General features: G+C 37.1%; 1 protein-coding gene across 1 annotated transcript in view; it reads right to left on the reverse strand.

Moving 5' to 3' along the window:
• The window catches only part of ITGAV (integrin subunit alpha V), a 137,615-nt gene that overhangs the window by 52,266 nt on the left and 66,488 nt on the right, over positions 1-18,861 (reverse strand). Inside the window, exons 7-15 of the mRNA XM_007959852.2 lie at positions 15,954-16,079; positions 15,006-15,050; positions 14,010-14,053; positions 13,867-13,923; positions 11,536-11,588; positions 10,945-11,147; positions 5,421-5,612; positions 1,714-1,759; positions 72-179 (exon numbers count right to left, since the gene is read on the reverse strand). Of these exons, the coding sequence (XP_007958043.1) occupies positions 72-179; positions 1,714-1,759; positions 5,421-5,612; positions 10,945-11,147; positions 11,536-11,588; positions 13,867-13,923; positions 14,010-14,053; positions 15,006-15,050; positions 15,954-16,079 (874 nt within the window). The remainder of the gene's footprint in view (positions 1-71; positions 180-1,713; positions 1,760-5,420; positions 5,613-10,944; positions 11,148-11,535; positions 11,589-13,866; positions 13,924-14,009; positions 14,054-15,005; positions 15,051-15,953; positions 16,080-18,861) is intronic.

Genomic DNA, 18,861 nt, shown 5'->3' on the forward strand with positions numbered 1-18,861 from the left:
TTTTCAAAAATTTTCTTATGATTGATGAACAATAATCACAATAATGTATTCCATTCAACAAATGCCCTTACCAGGAAACTTTGAGAGCTGTGCCAGGCAGTGGGCAGGTTTTATTATCCTGATTTAAAATGCTAGGGTACACATCAAGGCCAGCATGTACGGTGATAACTGGTCGGGCTCTGGTTTAACAAAAAGTGGAAAAAAAGAAATGTTATACTGTTCCAACCATTTAAGTTCAGATTCACAGTATACACAGTGCAATGAAGTCTAATAAAGAAAATAATAAAATAGAAACAACCTAAATATAAGATGACCAGCCATCACGGTTTGGCCACGACTATTCTGATTTTAGCACTGAAAATCCTTGTGTCTAGGGGAACCCCAGAACAAACTGGGACAGTTGGTCACACTAGCTAAACTCAGTCTCTTAAAGCAGATTAGTTCAGTAAATTGTGGGATATCTACCCAACTCCAAATAATACCATGGGAAAAATGAGACTGTAAATCCATCTGTGTTGATATGCAATGACCTCTAAGATATACCCAAGATACAATTTTAGTAGAAGAGAAAAAAAAAAAAACACTTGATATAAGGGATATAAAGGATGTATATGCACCTGCATACATTTTTTTTAATGCATAGACTATTTCTGGTAGGATAAACAAACACATTAGTGAGTGGTGTAGAACAAAATATTTTTTTAAAAATTATTACATCATTTTTGTATAGTCTGAATTTTTAATATTTGCATGTATTATTTCATTAATAATCATTTAAAAAACAAATACAGTAAATTAAACCCCAGTTTTCAAAAGTTCAGATGCGCAGATTTAAAATCTGTACAAAAGTACAGTAGGCTCAGGTCAGCAAACTTGTTTGAAAACTCTAAATCTCTGGGATTTATAAGTGCACATGTTTCCCTTATAGTCACAATAAGTTAACCCACCACAAACTCTGTCAGTTTTCCTGCCATGTGTAAACATGGCCCATAGACACATAAACATCTTCATCTTCTTGGAAGATGATATTCTAAGGCATAATGAACTGATGAAATAGAGAGAATGACTGGGAATATGTATAAATTTGGCAAACAGAAATATGTAAACTTCATCATGTTTCTCTAATAAGAATATTCATTACTAGAGTCATTACATACTGTCCTCATGGTAACAGAATACTATGTCAAAAGTACCAAGTTAATTTCTTGTCTCTTACAATAACATGTAAACTCATGTAATTTTAAAAATGGGATTAAAAACACAGAATATCTTTGAACATAAGTAGAACAGTAAAGAAGAAAAATCCTGAATGCTTTTCTAAATAAAAATATCTATAGTTTTCTCTTCCTTAGTTCTTCTTTGTATAAATACCATAAGGAGCCTGGTGGTATACTGGTTAAGTACTTGGCTGCTAACCAAAAGGCTAGCAGTTTGAACCCACCCAGGAGCTATGCAGGAGAAAATTTTGGTGATCGGCTCCTGTAAAGACGACAGCCTAGAAAACCCTATGGAGCAGTTCTTCTCTAGCACACCGAGTCACTGAGTTGAAAATCAACTCATTGGGATCCACTGAACAATAAATCTTGAAAGAACAAAAAACTTTCATCAATACTGCAAGAGAATAAGACTGAAATTCAAACACTGGTATTTAATGATAAAGCTTTCAAATTATTCAGAATATCCCTATATTACAGGATATGGAAATATGCTCACCTGTATAAGACAGCTCGGTCCACACCAAAAGCTCCTACAATTAAATCTTAAGAAATAGTGCAAGAATATATTAATAATAATAATGGTTCTTAAATTCCCATACCATTCTATAACACCTCCAATATATAATAAAGATGTAGACATATCCTTAAAAATATTCTTGAATAAGTGGTTGTAAGAGAACAGTTAAAAGGCTAAATAAAATATACGAAAACTGTAAACAAGCTATCATGAACAACAAACGTTCATCATAAAACTAAGCTTTCATCTAATAGACAAGATTTTTTATGGCCATTATGATATTCTAAGGCATAACAAATTGTACTTAATGTATAACTGTACCATTACAACAGATAAATGCATTATAAATGCCTATGAATTTTACATTTCAAAACATAACATAAAACCAAAAAAAGCATAATACATATACTCAGAATATGATAGGAAATTGTATTCAAATCAGCAAGAACAGAACACATTAGTACAACTGGTTCATCATCTGGAAAAAATTAAAATCTGAGCTTCATCTCACATTAAGCTAAACTTGAGGAAACCCTCTCCAAGCAAAAAAGTATATAAGAAACTATAAAGCCAGGTAGATTAGATTACATAAAAATTAAAAAGTTCTTTATGCCCAAAGTATAAAGGTAACAAACTGGGAAACGTGAGAGTTAAAGGCTTAATATCCTTACTATATAAAGCATTACCACAGTGCTTTACAGAAAGGGAGAGAAAAAAAAAATCAATGAAAGAAAAGAAAAACAACATTCTTATAGAAAAGAAGAAAAAGACTAAAGAATAATGAAGAAAACCAGAGATGCATGGAAACAATTACTCCAAACGACTGGTACCCCATGCAATCTGCAGCCTATACGACTATGAGACCAGAACTCCATGGTGCCTGGTTACCTCTGTCAACCACTGGGAGGGGGAATCTGTGTAGGAGATCCTAGATAGAGTGGGAGAACAATGTGGAACAAACCTCAAAATCATTTGGAAAATAAAAAAGGGACCAGTTTGCTGGTCTGATAGAACCTGATGGAACCACTGAGACTATGGCCCCTAGCTGCCCTTTAAGTCTAGAATTGAACCCATTCCTATGGCTACCAACCAAACGAAACACAGGCATATGGGGTGAACATTTACACACTAGGTAGATACACTCCTTAGAGAGAACAATCATGGGAGAATAGGAGCGCCGTGTATGCACAGGGAGATAGCTCAGGGGGCAGGAGTGCATGGAGGCGAGGACTCAGGTAACTATGGGGAAGAAGTGGGAGGTGAGCTGTTGCATTGTGGTAAATTGTAATCAATCTCATGAGACAAAGTGTATGTGAACTGCTGTATGGAAAGTGAATCTGCTCTATAAACTTTCACCCAAATCACAATTTAAAAAATTAAAAAAATACATACTGCTTTTTTGAACAATTGTCTTCTTTGCCATGAGACCAAAAAAACTAAATGGTACTAAGTTACCATTACTGAGCATTTTGATTAAAGATTCCATAGAAAAATCCTGATCAAAAGCGGGAAAATGCAGAACAAGAGTATTAAATGCTCATGGACTCCATACTTCCTGGAGCCATGGAGGCTGGATAAACCCCTGAAACTACTGCCCTGAGGTAATCAATAAACCAAAAACATCCTCTGAAGTCTTCTTAAAACCAAACAACAGTTTAGCTTACCTAGTTAAAAAAAAAAAAAAAAAGGTCTGCCTTGAGTATTATGCTCTTTAAAAAACTATATACAGGATCAAACTGACAACAATACCTCAAAAGATTAAATAGAACATTAGGGGGCACTAAGCTTTTGTTAATGATGGAAGAACAACTCAGAAACAGAGGGTGAGAATGGCTGCACAACCTGACGTATATTATCAGTGTCACTAAATTGTACATGTAGAAAACTTTTGAATTGGTATATGCTGTGCTGTATATATTCTCAACAACAACAAAATACATAAAATTTAAAGAAAAAAATCTACAGACCTTTGACATAGCATTTCAAGAATTTTGTCCTAATGAAATTATCAGAAGTATGCACTAGAATTATATACAAGAATATAATGTCCATCAGGGAACTCTAGTAGCATAGTGCCTAAGGCATTTGACTGCTAACCAGAAGGCTGGCGGTTCAAACCCACCAGCCACTCCTCAGAAGGAAGGTTGGGCAATCTACTTCCGTAGTGATACTGCCTCGGAAACCCAAGGAGGGGTAACTATGAGTCAAGTCCGACTCGACCGCAGTGTGTTTGGCTTTGGTTTGGTAATGTCCAACAATGCTAAATAAGATAGGATATCTCACCTGACAGAATGAGAAACATAAAATCCATGTTTTACAAGACTAATAATAAATAACATGGGGAAATGTTTGATTCTCTAAGTGAATAAAGTATGCTATAAACAGTGCATAAAGCATGATTCTATTTTGTAAAATGTGTGTGTGTGTGTGTGTGTAAATACATAGGAAAAAAAGATTGAAAACTGCTGCATTTTTAAAGTTCTATAATAAAAAAAACAAAAATTCACTGCCATCGAGTTGATTCTGACTCATAACAACCTATAGGACAGAGTAGAACTACGCTATAGTGCTTCCAAGGCTGTAAACCTTTAGGGAAGCAGACTGCCTTCATCTTTCTCCCACGGAGCAGCCAGTGAGTTCGAACCCTCAACCTTTTGGTTAGCAACTGAATGCTTTAACCACTGTACCACCAGAGCTCCTTTCTACAATAAGCATATTGTATTTATAATAATTTTAAAAAACTCATTAAATAACAAAGGTTAAGAGAACCAATTTCATGCCCTATTTCTAGAAGCATTTCAACATACTTGCATATTGAGTCCACATTAACTGTTTTAATTATCTCATCTAAATTTTTTGCATTGTATTCATCTAAAGAAAAAGGAGTTCTTCATTCCTGGATCCATTATGATACTCTGAAATGCACAGGAGGCAGAAGAAGGTCTAGTTCTCTCTACCAGCTCAAACATGTGAGAAACTTTGGGCAAATTACCTTCCTCAATTTCTTTTTCTCATCCAGAAATGGTGTAACAACAAGCTAAACTAGCTTATATTCTTTAGAAGGCATACTAGGAGAATCAAATGAAACAATATATTTAAAATGCATTTCAAAAAACCACAATGATCAGTGAAGGCCATGTACATGTTGGGTCTTTGAAAAAAGATGGCTAACAATTAAAAAACATAAAATGAGCATTTAAGCTTTTATTTAGGAGCTCTGGTAGCATAGTGCCTAAAGCACTTGACTGCTAACCAGAAGGCTAGCAGTTCAAACCCACCAGCCACTCCTCAGAAGGAAGGTTGGGCAATCCTACTTCTGTAGTGATACTGCCTCGGAAACCCAAGGAGGGGTCGCTATGAGTTGGAGCCGACTCGACGGCACACAACAACAACAAGCTTTAATTTATAATTTCTACAACATTCTTCTCTTACATTTCATTGTGTGCTTCAAGACAACAGAAGAAGAAATTCAGTAAGTGTATATGTTTCCTATTGCAGACACCCAGAAAACAGAGCTGTCTTTGCTTTGTGTCTCTATCAGTGATGAAAATAGGGTCTTGAATATATTAGAGGCTTGATCAGTACTCGAAATATTGAACTGAGATTATTTATAACATATATCAAGAGAGCAGCAACTAATACTACTTGCTATTAGGACTGAAAAATCTAAGCATAAATAGATATACCTGGATATCCATTTTTGTCTATATCTGTGGCTCCTTTCATTGAATAGCCAAAGCTTGGGGGCATGCTCCGAGCAGCCCACTGCCCTTCTAGGATCTGAGATGGCACTGCATTCAAGCCTGTTGATCTTCCATTGAAGATATAAACAATTCCTTTTTTATCTTCACCCCCATATGGAGCAGCAATTGCAATATCTGCAGGGGGAAAAAAAGAAGGAAAGTAAGAAGGGGAGGGAATGGGAAAAAGACATGGGGAAAGAGTGAGAGAAAGAAGAGGAGAAAAAGAAGAGGGCAAGGATGGAGAACAAGAAAGCCTTAGAACTTATTATTTATTTATATGGAGAAGACACCAATATTTAGAGACTCCACTTGCCATGATAAATAGTAATCTAAAGTTCAGTGGTGTACTCTTTATTCAAAAGCAACAATTCATGGAGATTCAAGAGAAACTGTAGAAATGACATTAATCTGGAGCCACATATTCTGAGTTTGACCTTTCTGGACCTCAACTGTTTGATCTTTAAAATGGTAGTTAAGGGAGGGTTTCAAAAGATTTATCTAAGTTTCATTTAGCTCTCAAAACTCTAATTAATTGATTTAGGCATAGTTTTTGGTTCCTTCTGAGCACGAATCCATCTGGCTCAGAAATCTGCAAGTTATCAAATCATTTTGATCTTGCTTAACATGCACTGAAATAATGTAAACAAATAAGTTTATTTAATTTTTTTTGCATAAAGCAACAGAAATTTATGTTCTCACAGTCTGGAGGCTAGACATCTAAAATCAAAGTGTTGGAACAGCCATACTCCCTCCTAAAGATTTAGAGAAGAAACCTCCTTTTTAGTGTTTAGTGCCTGCTGGCAACCCTTGGTGTTCCTTGGCTTGTACATGCATTACCCCAATCACTCTTTCCTTTATCAAATGTCCATATCTCTGTGTCTGTCTCTTCTTAAAAGAACTCTAGTGGTTAGATTTAGGCTCAACTACTACAGTATTAGGAGCTCTGGTGGCATAGTGCTTAAGGTATTTGACTGCTAACCAGAAGACTGGTGGTTCAAACCCACCAGCCACTCCACGGAAGGAAGGTTAGGCAATCTACTTCTGCAGTGATACTGTCTCAGAAACCCAAGGATGGGTTGCTATGAGTCAGATCCGATTCAACCGCCATGTGTTTGGTTTTTGTTTTTGGCATTCCAGTATCACCTCATCACCTTGACTCACTCCTTAATTACTTCTGCAAAGACTGTATTTCCAGATACAATCCCATTCACAGGGGGAGGCATTAAGGACTTGAAGCTAACTTTTTGGGAGACATAATTCAACCCATTTTAGATCCTCTGAGGTTCAGTTGTATTACTGCATACCTGGTACATATGGTCTATAAACCTTTTATTATTGACATAAGCATTAATAGCTTTACAACTATAGATAATGACAGATACTCTTTTTTTTTTTTTTTTGTCCACACAAACCAAAATTTATTAAAGAGAGAGGAGAGGGAAGGGGGCTTGTGAAGGAGAGAAGGAGAGGGGCTCTCACCTCTGCTAGCCTTCGGTCTCTCCCTTTTTTTAAAATAATGTAGATTACCTATTCCCCTTCAGAGATTCTAAGGGAATACAGTTTAACAAGTCTTCACAATTTCAGTGAAGAGAATATCAAGCATTAGTATATTTATTTATTTAATTTTGGTGAAAATGTACACACAACAAAACATATACCCATTCAACAATTTCTACATGATTTCATTTTCATCTTGCTCAATATGTACTGAAATAATGTAAACAAGTAGGTTTGAATTTCTTTAAAAAAAAAAAATCACAAATGGTGACTCTCACCTTTTCTACCTCTAATACTACAAATATGTCCACTTTGCTCTATCTGTGCCACTATGACCCTAAATACACTACTCAGCTTTTTCCTGGACCCCCCAGGAACAACCTAAGTGCCCTCCCAGTTCTCCTCTTGCTCCTTTAACCCACTCTCATTGAAACTACCAAACGTTCAACAGATCATACCGCTCCCTCCCTAAAAATCCTTCAATTATTTCTGAAAGCATTTAGAATAAGACCTAAACCCTATCTGGTCTGACCACTGCTTACTCTGTAAATCTCATTCACTGCACACTTTCTTCCTTGTCCCACCCAGTCTTACTCGTTCACTCTCCCCAGTGCCTCTGTTTCTTAAACACGTGGAGACAGTTTCCTTCCCTGGACTGACGCACGCTGTTTCCCCTGAATAGCTCTTGCTCTACAGCTTTCCAAGCTTGCCTCCTACTGCAAACCAAGCGTCATCCCCTCAGAGGTCTTCCCTGACCACCCTCTAAAACAACACACTCTCTGTCTCTTGATCCCCTACCCACCAGCTACCAGGCACTCTCTGTCACATCACCTTCTTTTTTTGGGGACCCATAGCCTTCATCACCATCTGAACTTTCCCATTATTTGTTTATTAACTTACTCTATCACTCATCTACAAAAATATAAGTTTCAGAGCTCAGGGACCATGTCTATCTTGCCTATATGATTTGGTCCACATTAACCAGCCATACCAAAATGTCACAATTTCCTTATTGTACTCAAATTATTTGATGCCTCTTTGATGACATACTCCTGAGATATCAAAGACGCCCTGATCACTCATCCTTTATGAGACTATCATGCCCAGGAACAAACACTGGGATGATCAAATTCTAGTGAATACTTGCTTCCATATTTGTTGTCTTATTGACTGCTGGGTTCCTTAAGGACACAAATGGGCTAATGCAGCCTCTCATTTTCAGCACCTGGAAAGTGCTTTTTCTGCAGTTGGCACCAATTAAAAATTTGTTGAATAAGCTTGTTACCATTAAAAAATAATAGTATTTAAATATATAAAAGCTTTCTTCTGTTTCTCTTTTTTTGAGCTTCAAAAGATAAATGCAATTTCTAAATTGATACATGCATTAAGAATGTATTTATTAAAATACAATTCCCCACCAGAATCTCACTAACACTTGAGATTATTTAATGAAAATTATCAGTACCTTTCTAAATCCTTCATTTTCTCATACATTCTAATCATCTCTCTTGAGGCTGTCACTCATCTAGAAAGGAGAGTCCTTTTTCTTCATGCAGTCTAGTTCTTCCTTCAATCATTTTAGGTGCTGTTTTCTGGTTGTTCCCCTCCCCCCTTTTTCTCTTTGAGAGGTATTGACCAAAACAGCACATAATCATCCCCAAGGTAATATAAAAGTGAAGAACTTAGGTATACTGGGGTTTTTTGTTATTTTTTTCTTTTGGTATCCCTCTGAATGATACCTACTGTTTTCATAATGGGAGGAGGTAGAAAGGGCACAATATAGGAGGAACAAAGGATTAAGGGCTTCAGGTAGGAACAAAAAAAGAACAGATTATAACTTAGAGCTGTTATCCAGTTACACGAAAAACAACTCAGATCACTTTCCACTAAAGACCTTACCTTTTTCAGTGTACCATGTGGACAGTAAGATCCCAGGAGAGGCTATGGAAGACTATATTCAGCCTCTGCCATGCATCCCTAAAGAACCTTTTAGTAAAGTCTCTGTAAAATCTCATTTTTTTGTTGTGGTTACTGTTCATATTTGTCTTCATGGTAAATAACACATTTTAACAAAAAAGCAGAAAGCAGGATAAGATGTAGGCTGGACCACGATAGTGAGAAAAAATTCTTTAAAGTGGATAAAAACCCTAGAGATACTATGACAGCCAACATGCCAGAAAACTTCTCCCAGGAAAAAAAAGACCTGGAAGACAGAGGCTGAACTACTGCAGAAAACTCACTAACTTTATTCAAGACATTACTTCATATCTGATCTGTGTTTTCTAGTTGTTTTTGTTATTAATGAGTAATGGCTTCATCTGTTCTACAGTATTCTTTTCAGTTTCCACTGTTACCTACATACTATTGATCTATTTTACTTATGTTAAGTTCTCTTGATGGTAAAAATTTTTAAAGACAATTTTAAAAAGCAAAAGGTACTTTTGAGTAGTTTTGCTCTAACAATGAAGAACTTTTAAAGTGAAACTTACAGATGACATTTTTAGTACATGTCATAAAACTACCTACAAGGCAGGAATGGAGTCTGGAGGTCAAACAGATACATTCCTTTCCACTACTACTTATGAAATGTCAGAATCTTGTCTATTTTTGAAGTTTTCTTATAGATATATAACATTATATTTTAAGGGGCATATCCCTACATATTATTGATTACACACGCAAACCAACAGTTAACAATCTCTGTTCTATGATTGCTTTTTGTTGTTATGTGCCGTCGAGTCAGACTTGACTCATAGAGACCCCTCCTTGGGTTTCCGAGGCGGTATCACTACAGAAGTACATTGCCCAACCTTCCTTTCGAGGAGTGGCTGGTGGGTTTGAATCACCAGCCTTCTGGTTAGCTGTCAAGTGCCTTAGGCACTAGGCTACCAGAACTATGATTACTAAAAAGGTCTTTAATAGTATTCTTTAAAAAAAAAAAAAAAAAAAAACTTGTTTATTTGTAATCTATATTTCACATTTCAGAAAAGTGCTCTATAATGAAAGTGGACTGTTTTTTTAAATATGTCTACAGTTCTGGTAGCGTAGTGCCTAAGGCACCCACCAGCCACTCCTCGGAAGAAAGATGGGGCAATGTTCTTCCATAGTGATACTGCCTTGGAAACCCAAGGAGGGGTCACTATGAGTCGGGGTCGACTCGATGGCACATAACAAGAACAACAACAACACAGTTATTGAAATGGACCTCTGGGCTTGCACCTTTAGTGTGCCCCACATGAAGGGAGATATAAGAAATAACAACTCCCTCAGAATATTTTATGTAACCAGAGCAAAGTTAAAGCTTTAAAAAATGTTCTTCACGAATCAATCCTTGCCTTTGAAGTATGCATGAGGTACACATTTGCATCAGCACTGCCTAGACAGTGTGTTAGGACTATTTTTTACACTTCAGCCAACTAGACAGTAGAGGGCACTGTTGCTAAACAGGACACCTTAACCAAAAAAAAATTAGATCCACTGTCATCAAGTGGATTCCAACTCATAGAAACCGCCATTGGATTTCCAAGGCAGTAAATCTTTATGGAAGTAGATTGGCCTGTCTTCTTCCTATGGAGTGGTTGGTGGGTTTGAACTGCCAACCTTCTGGTTAGCAGTGAAATACTTTAGGCACTGCACCACCAGCGCTCCACAGACACAGGCACATGGAAAACAGACACATGGAAAATCGTAGCTAGTACTTCACACATTGGGCAAGTAGATTCCTTTCAGAAAGTAACCCTTCCAACACTCTAATTTGGAAGTGCTTGGATAATAATTCATGGGATCCATTTTAGAAAGCTTTGCTATAATTTTTCAAAGAAAAAAAGCAACATGCCTTTTAATAGGTTTGTCACTCAATCTTTCTTTCCAAAAAGGTTTCCTCCAGTAAAATTCTACAAACAAGGTTATAGGACTTTTCCAGATGGGCAGAGGAAGTCAAGGAGCCACAGCTGCTGAACTTGGATCTTACCATTATAGCCATCCTGGTCCAGGTCTCCCAAAGGTGCTATAGCACTGCCGAACCTTGCAAAGACTTCAAACCCATTCAGCTTTGTCGTCTGGAAGTCTCCTGAGGCTCTTTGCAGAGATACTGAGACCTGACCCACTTCCTGGAGTTTGCCATCAGAGCCACGATCCATGAAGAGAGGTGCTCCAATAAACACATCTGCATAACTAAAAGAACAGATTATTTCCGCTAAAGCAAGATGAAATCTCATCTGATTATTAATCACATTTTCTTATTAAAACTCAGTTTCCCTCTTTTCACATTTCTCACAGGCACACTGAAGTACAAAATGGATAACAGCAATTATTTAAAATTCAAGCCTTCCTTCAACTCGATTCATAAAACTACTTTATTCTTTGATGGCATAAAAGCTGAAAATGCGACCAACATACAAGTTTTCTAATATTCATAATTAAGTTATTTCTAATTGGTTTCTTCCATAGGAAGATTAACAAGAAGGGGACAAGGAAACAGAAGAAACAAAATACTTAGTTTTAGTACAGTATTCATAAACATGAGAGAAAACAGTGTCTGGAAACATTGTTGTAAACTTACTCATCCCCATTAATGTCAGTGGCAGCTACAGAAAATCCAAAATATGCAGCCATCTGGATAATAAGATGAAAATGAAATGTTTACAGTTCATCCCACAAGTTCAGACAATTAACTTTTGTAGTACACTTGGCAAATAAAGTTTTTTTTTTTTTCCCTCTGCATATAGTCCTTCCATCTAAATTTCTTTTCTTTTGGTTATTCTAGTAACATAATGACAATCAGGTAGTGAAGTCTGTTTATTTCCCTAGATTTATGGTCAAAACATATTCCCTATATATCATTCCAATGTCTTCAACACATGTCATTTAAAGGCAAAGTAAAATCAACTTTCCTTCCCAGTCCTAACCTTTTCTCTCCTTCCTCTCCACTACCCCTAACACTCCAGACAGCAGACATACTCCAGATCAGACGGTTTAACTGAATCCATGAAGTTTTGTATGAACATCTATGCAGTAAGGATAATAGGTAACAATTATTAATGAAACAAAAGTTGGTTCTCCTACGTGGAACTATTGCTACTATAAAGAAATTACTGTTTGAAAAGGTATGGAGAGAAAGTAGTTTTTGTCTCACAGCTCAATCAATTACTTGCCAGGTCTCGTTTTGCTTTTGAATTTCATACAATAATTGTGTACAAATGTGTTTGGGCTTATTACAGGGTTATTATGGATGGCCTCTCCCCCAGCACAACAGATGGCTAGCCATCAGAGACAGAGCAGCCTGGCTGGAAATAAATGTGAAAAGGGAAATTCTAAAGAAAGCCCAACAAGCAAAATGAAACTAGTAAAGATGACAAATTAAAGCTGAACCAAGCCAAAGAATGAGTCAAAAATACCAAAAAGGAAAGTTAGCAATGCTTCCACAAATTGATTAGCTGAGTTATCAGGATTAAATAAGGGAGATTCCGACATTATATACTTTGGTAGATACAGTGTAACAGAAAATTAAAGGCCTGTTTGTATTCAATCACAAAATCACACATGTACAATGAAGTACACTTTGTCTAGAGTACCAGGTTGACTGCAATTTAACAGAATAATGTTCTTGGGTCTTAGTCTCACACAGTGTTTGCCTTGAAAGTGTAAAGAAAGGATGGTGTTTACTGGGACAAGCTTTGTCCTGGGCACTATGACTGAAGTGTTTTCATTTGATTCTCAAAACAGCCGCATGAGGAAGTAAAACAGTATTACTATTTTTGCAAATGAGAAACCAGATCCACAGTGTCAAATGCCTTGTTCACTGCAACAACAGACTGAATATAGAGAGTCCAGGTTTGTCCTAAACCAAAGCCTACGCTTTTTGCCCCACAAAATGGCCAAGGAAAAATATACAAATGATCCAGAGAATTGCACATAGGCAACAGACAGAAGTTGTTTGAGGGCAAGAAGTCACAATGATACAAAGGGATAACCACCACTGCATCCACTATAACCCGCCTTCAAACTGTAGGCCACTGCATGTTGTGCAGCAACCTGACTGCAACAGAAGCAGGAAGAGCCCGCTAGGGGCCATGAGTCTAGTTCCTCATCATCAATCTTCTTCCGAACTCCAACAATCTGTAAGCTGGGATTCATTTTTCTATCTACTGTTTAATTTTTCCATTATCATTACTAACTTATTTAATTCTGTGAGACATATGACACAGAATATTATAAAATGCTTGAATTTATAACATCTACTACTTAAAACTATTACTTTTTAACAGAAGAATGTGTTATTTCATACAGTTCAAATAAATGAAGTTTGGTTATATTATCTATAATAGGCATATTTGTGCCATTCTTTCTTACATATCTACGAAAATTAAAAGACATGTATTAAATTATAATTTAATTTCATCACCAATGAAAGTTTTTGTGTTTTTGTTTTTGTGTGTGTAACTCGTAAGCATAAATCTGATCTTGTATTTCCTTAAAAATGCCCAAACCAGAGAAACAAAAACCGCAGACATAATATGGAATCTAAGGCTGTTTAAAATATTTAAAGTCTACGTTATATTTATAATACTGAATATTCTGAGATCTTTAAACCATTATGATGTTGCCAAGAAAACTTTTAAGAAATTAGGAAATGCTGATGATAATACATTAAGATGAAAAAAAAAAAAAAAAAAGGCAACATACAAAATTAAAAATACAGTGTAGGACAATTTTTGTTTTATATACACACATTCACACATACAGAAGAGAAAGAAGACATCAAAATGATAACAGTAGTTATATTTGTTTGATAAAATTATAGTTAACTTCTATTTTTGTTTTCTAAACTTTCTCCCATGAATATATACTGCTTTTACAATAAGAGGGGAAAAATATTATTTTGAAAGCATACCTGCTCACCAGTAAAATTGTGTAAGGAAGACATGTTTTTCCCATCATAGATACAAACCTGTACAGGAAAATCAAAAATATGTAAAATATAATGCAATATAAGATGAGCCAGGAAATTTTAAAAACACCCTTTAACATTCCTACCATTCCCAAAGTCCTTGCTGCTCGTGGAACTCCTGAAACAAAATCTGGAAGAAAAGGAAAAAGCCTTAATCACTCATTTTAAGACCAAGACTGGAAATTACAGGAGGGAGTAGATGTGTCAGAAAGCTTCTGTCTTATTATTGGAGTAGAAAAGTAAAATTGGTAGCCCGTAACAAATGACCCCAGCATTTTTTAACCACAAGATCAAATCTTTATACAACTAGAAAGACTACTGAGGACTCTCAAATAAACCCAAGCTTGCCCTCAAGACATTCGTAATCCTGTTAACAAGAATAGATAAGATAAAGTGACCTAAGAATGGTGAAAGGCTGTATTTACACTATTGAAAAAGAATGTAGAGCAAACTGAAATGTCACAAAAATCAGGTGCAGTCCATCCTTCCTTAATCGAGCTCTCAAGGAAGACTGATAGACAGAAGGAGATACATCACAGACACAGATCTGTAGGCAGAAGGTCACAAATTACGCCTAAAGAAGGAAGAAATTGAGCCTCTCCAATAGGAATAACCTTGTTGAAAGCAAGGAAGGAGCTGGAGGATTAACTGCAAGTGCTGGGGGCTGGGAAAGAGACTGAGGCAGCCCAACCTAACCTGACACACAGCCGTGGAGTCGATTTGACTCACAGTGACCCCTTGTTGGGTTTCTGAAGCAGTGTCACTACGGAAGTAGACTGCCCAATCTTCTTTCAGAGGAGAGGCTGGTGGGTTTGAACCGAGAGCCTTCTGGTTAGTCAAATGCCTTAGACACTACACCACCAGCGTGCCTACTGAGGCTGACAGCTGCCTCAATTTCATTGGCCACTAGAGGGAGTTCAACATCCACTGAGCTCAGACTCCAGTCAGTACACTAACTCTCTCTCATTTCTCATGTTCTGTTTCATAAAAATGGTTTCAAAACCATTTTGCTGAAATGTAACATGGCTCAAATGTTTAATTCAAATTAAAAAAATACTGAACATAGTTTAAGAGAATCATACCGTCTATGCCGTCACCATTGAAATCTCCAACAGCCACGGAGTAACCTAAACAGGCAAGTAAAAAGGTAAAACACCATCAAGACAAGAAAGTAACTTGTGCACACTTACTGAGTCAACTTTTCTTATCAAATTTTTAAGCAATTCCTTTAATTATGCAACACTTTGTCCTCTAGGGGTAACAGATCCATGTGTGTACAATAAATAAATCTTAAAGACTCAAAAACTCAAATAGGATAGCTCTACTAGAAAAAACAAGACTTACTAACTTTACAAATGAGTGAGTTAAAAACAAGGTAAATTTGTAACTCATCATAAAGGAGCAACAAGTAATAACAGATTCTCTCAACCAGAAAGTAGTATTTCTATAGTGTGCGACTTGGTTTAACAAATAAAAGAGAAATTTAAAAAGAGAGAAAAACAGATAATAAATTCTAAAGACCAAAACTGTTTGTTTAACGGAATGGAAAAATGTTCCGGAGCCAGGCATCCTGGTTTTGCATCTCAGAACAGCAAGTTACGAATGAGTGAGGAAACAGGCTTCTGGGGTTTGCAACTGAGAACCGCAAGTTAGGAGTGAGTGGCCTTGGGCTCCTCTGGGTTTCAGTGCCCTCATCCACAAAATGGGAAGAATAAGGGTACACTTTCATAGACTTGCTGTGAGAATTAAATGAGTTAATACAGATAAAACCCTTAAAACAATGTCTAGAACATAGTAATCCTATCTTAAATGTTAGCTACAATTATTCAGATAAAAATAATTCCACTCATGAATTCAAATTGCTGAAATGTAACATAACCTAAGCATTCAATTCACAATTGTATGTTCATTATATTTTTAAAAATCCTAATATATACTCATAAAAGATTTTTCTACTCAAAGTAGCATGCACAAATAAAGGGTATATATGCCACAACTTTGTAAAGAGCCTGTATTTTGGTTTTCCTTACCCAAATAACTGTCATCAAAAACAGCTTGTGCAGTTCGAGTTGCTAACTGGTTATTATACTTGATGCTATAAATTTTGGGGTCATATTTAGATACGATTTCTGCCAGTTGATCTGAAATGAGCTGACCTAAAAAAAAAAAAGAAAAGAAAAAGTAGATCGAAGATATAAATAGATATGATAGCCTTCTAATGAAAATTTTATTATTTAGATCATGGATACTGTCTGCATAAAATAATATAAATAGTGTTGTATATCAGTGTGGTGCAGTGAATTACTTAATAGACCTCTTCTAAGCATGGTCTTTGTGACTCTCACCAGATGACGGTTGGCACTATGCAAATGTGAGGTGCTTGTGGCTCACCAAGGAGGCTGAAAGCTAACTAATAAGGCAAAGAAGGTACATGGCACCCTTGGATGGGTAGGGTCATGCAAATAAGGTACACGGAACCCTAACATAGGGATTGGCCAGTTTTGCCACTTCCCTAGGCTTAAAATCAACCACTTTCCAGAGGCACAAATGGGGATCTCACTACCAACAAGACTTCACATTGCTTGGTTCTACAATCGATGCCAATGGAAGGAGCAGTCAGGACATCAGATGACATATAGCACGGGCAAGTCGGCTGCAAAAGACCTCTTTCAAGTGCTGAGGAGCAAAGGTGTCTCCTTGAGGACTAAGGTGCACCTGACACAAGCAATGATATTTTCTATCACCTCATATACATGTGAGAGCTGGACAATGAATAAGGAAGACTGAAGAAGAATTGATGCCTTTGAGTTGTGGGTGCTGAAAGTACCATGGACTGCTAAAACAACTAACAAATCTGTCCTGGAGGAAGTGCAGCCGAAATGCTCCTTGGAAACAAGAATGGCCAGACTTCGTCTCACCTACTTTGGTCATGTTATCAGAAGGGACCATTCTCTGGAATAGGATGTCATGCTTGGTAAGGTGAAGGGTCAACACAAGAGTGGAAGGCCCTCAATGAGATGGACTGACACAGTGGCTGTGGTGACGGGCTCAAGTGTAGCTGGGATCGTGGAACTGACGTGAGACCAAGCCGTGTTTTGTTCTGCTGTGCACAGGGTTGCTGTGAGTCGGAGATGACTCGATGGCACCTAACAACAACAATTACCAACAAGAGAAAGAAGAGCCAGGAGTGAAGCAGCACATCTTTGGATCTTAGCTCCAGACGGCAGAGAGATAGCAGACAGACACATGGTAGTAGTAACAAAAGCAGCAGAACCAAGTGACTGGTATGAGAAAGAGTAATATGCTTCCTGGCCCTCGAAGCAAGAACATGAGTGCCTTGGGCAAGTCTTGATGGCAGAGTGGGTTGCCTCTCTAGACAGAGCTAAAAGAGCTTTACAATATTGGCCCAAGCAGGACAGGAACTGAGGCTAGAGAGAAGCGCCTGTGGTGCAGCTGAAAAGAAGCTGTCCTGATCAAAGAATGTACCCTCGAACTGCAACCTGTTACTTCCCTAATAAACCCCGTAACTGTCAATATTGTCTGTGAGTTTTGTGTGGCCAATGCAATGATTGCTAGAACCCAGCAGAGATATAGAGAGTACCATGGGAGGTACGGTTGGTGTCAGAATTGGTAAAAAAGGTGGAGGGTGGCAGCATGTCTGACCTCTGCCTCCTGGGAATCAGCCTTGGGCTGTTGCTGCTGGTCTGGAACAACTTCCCCCTTGTGAAGTTAGGGGAGGTCAGATGCCATCCCACATCCTTTTTGCAATTAGTATTTCTAACTATTGACCTTAAATAACTGTCCTTTGTAAATACTAAATCTAAAATTTAGTTTTTTCCTACTTATAATTCTTTCTATTCAGACAATATTTAAAATTAGTCTCTGCCAAATAAGCAAATATTTGAGAATTACAGGATTTGTTTTAATTCACTAAAAATCAACATTATGTAAATGGAGTAATAAAAAGAAATGACAATTTCCCAATGAGATCTGTTAAAACCTAAAAAATCTGCCAAAGCTATTATATAATGCTATCTTTATAATCAGAGTAATTGATTCAATTGATTTTCTGAAACTAATTATTTGGACACCTTTATGAAGCACTCTGAATGGGCTAATTCACTCTCCTTCACAATCTAAGTTATTAGGTAGAGAAGAAATTGAGATGATTACACAAAAAAACATACTGGCCTTTCCCCACCCCCAAAAGACATTGGTTGATTTACCAGATGTCATGTCCACAAAATTATAAAAATAATCTCTTCACTTATACTATTTTAGGAAGAAATTCATAGTAGTTAAAGTTTTCAATCCTATTCTAATTGGTCCAGCACCATAAGTGGAATGTATAGGACAGAAACTCTCCCGGGCTGGTTTTCTGCTTTATCCCTTGTGCCTGTACAGTGACTAATACATAACAGTAAGTTAGGAAATATTTCTTGAATCAAACAACACAGGAAAATTCATCATCTCTTTGTGATAAGAAAACAGTATCTGTTATTATTTTCTCTATTCTTCCAGGGACAATTCTGGGATCTATGGAAAAATTTAGTCCGGCATACTTATACAGATTGAAAGCTCCTGATTTTAATCTTATTAAAAGAAATCATCCTCTGCCCATTCACTAAGTCCTTTTAGTATTATAGACCACTTATAATAAAACTCCAGTGAACATACTACGAATAGCATGTACACGTTGTTGTTGTTGTTGTTGTTGTTGTTAAGTGCCGTCGAGTCGTTTCCGACTCATAGCGACCCCATGCACAGAAGAACGAAACACTGCCCGATCCCGCGCCAGCCCCACAATCCCTACTATACTTGAGCCCATCATCACAGCCACCATGTCAATCCATCTTGTTGAAGGCCTCCCCCTCTTTCATCGACCCTCCACCCTACCAAGCATGACATCCTTCTCCAGGGAATGGTCCCTTCTTACAA

Source organism: Orycteropus afer, unplaced genomic scaffold (genome assembly GCF_000298275.1).
Source record: "Orycteropus afer afer isolate SDZICR_OR568_19922 unplaced genomic scaffold, OryAfe1.0 scaffold00001, whole genome shotgun sequence".
NCBI lineage: Eukaryota > Metazoa > Chordata > Mammalia > Tubulidentata > Orycteropodidae > Orycteropus > Orycteropus afer.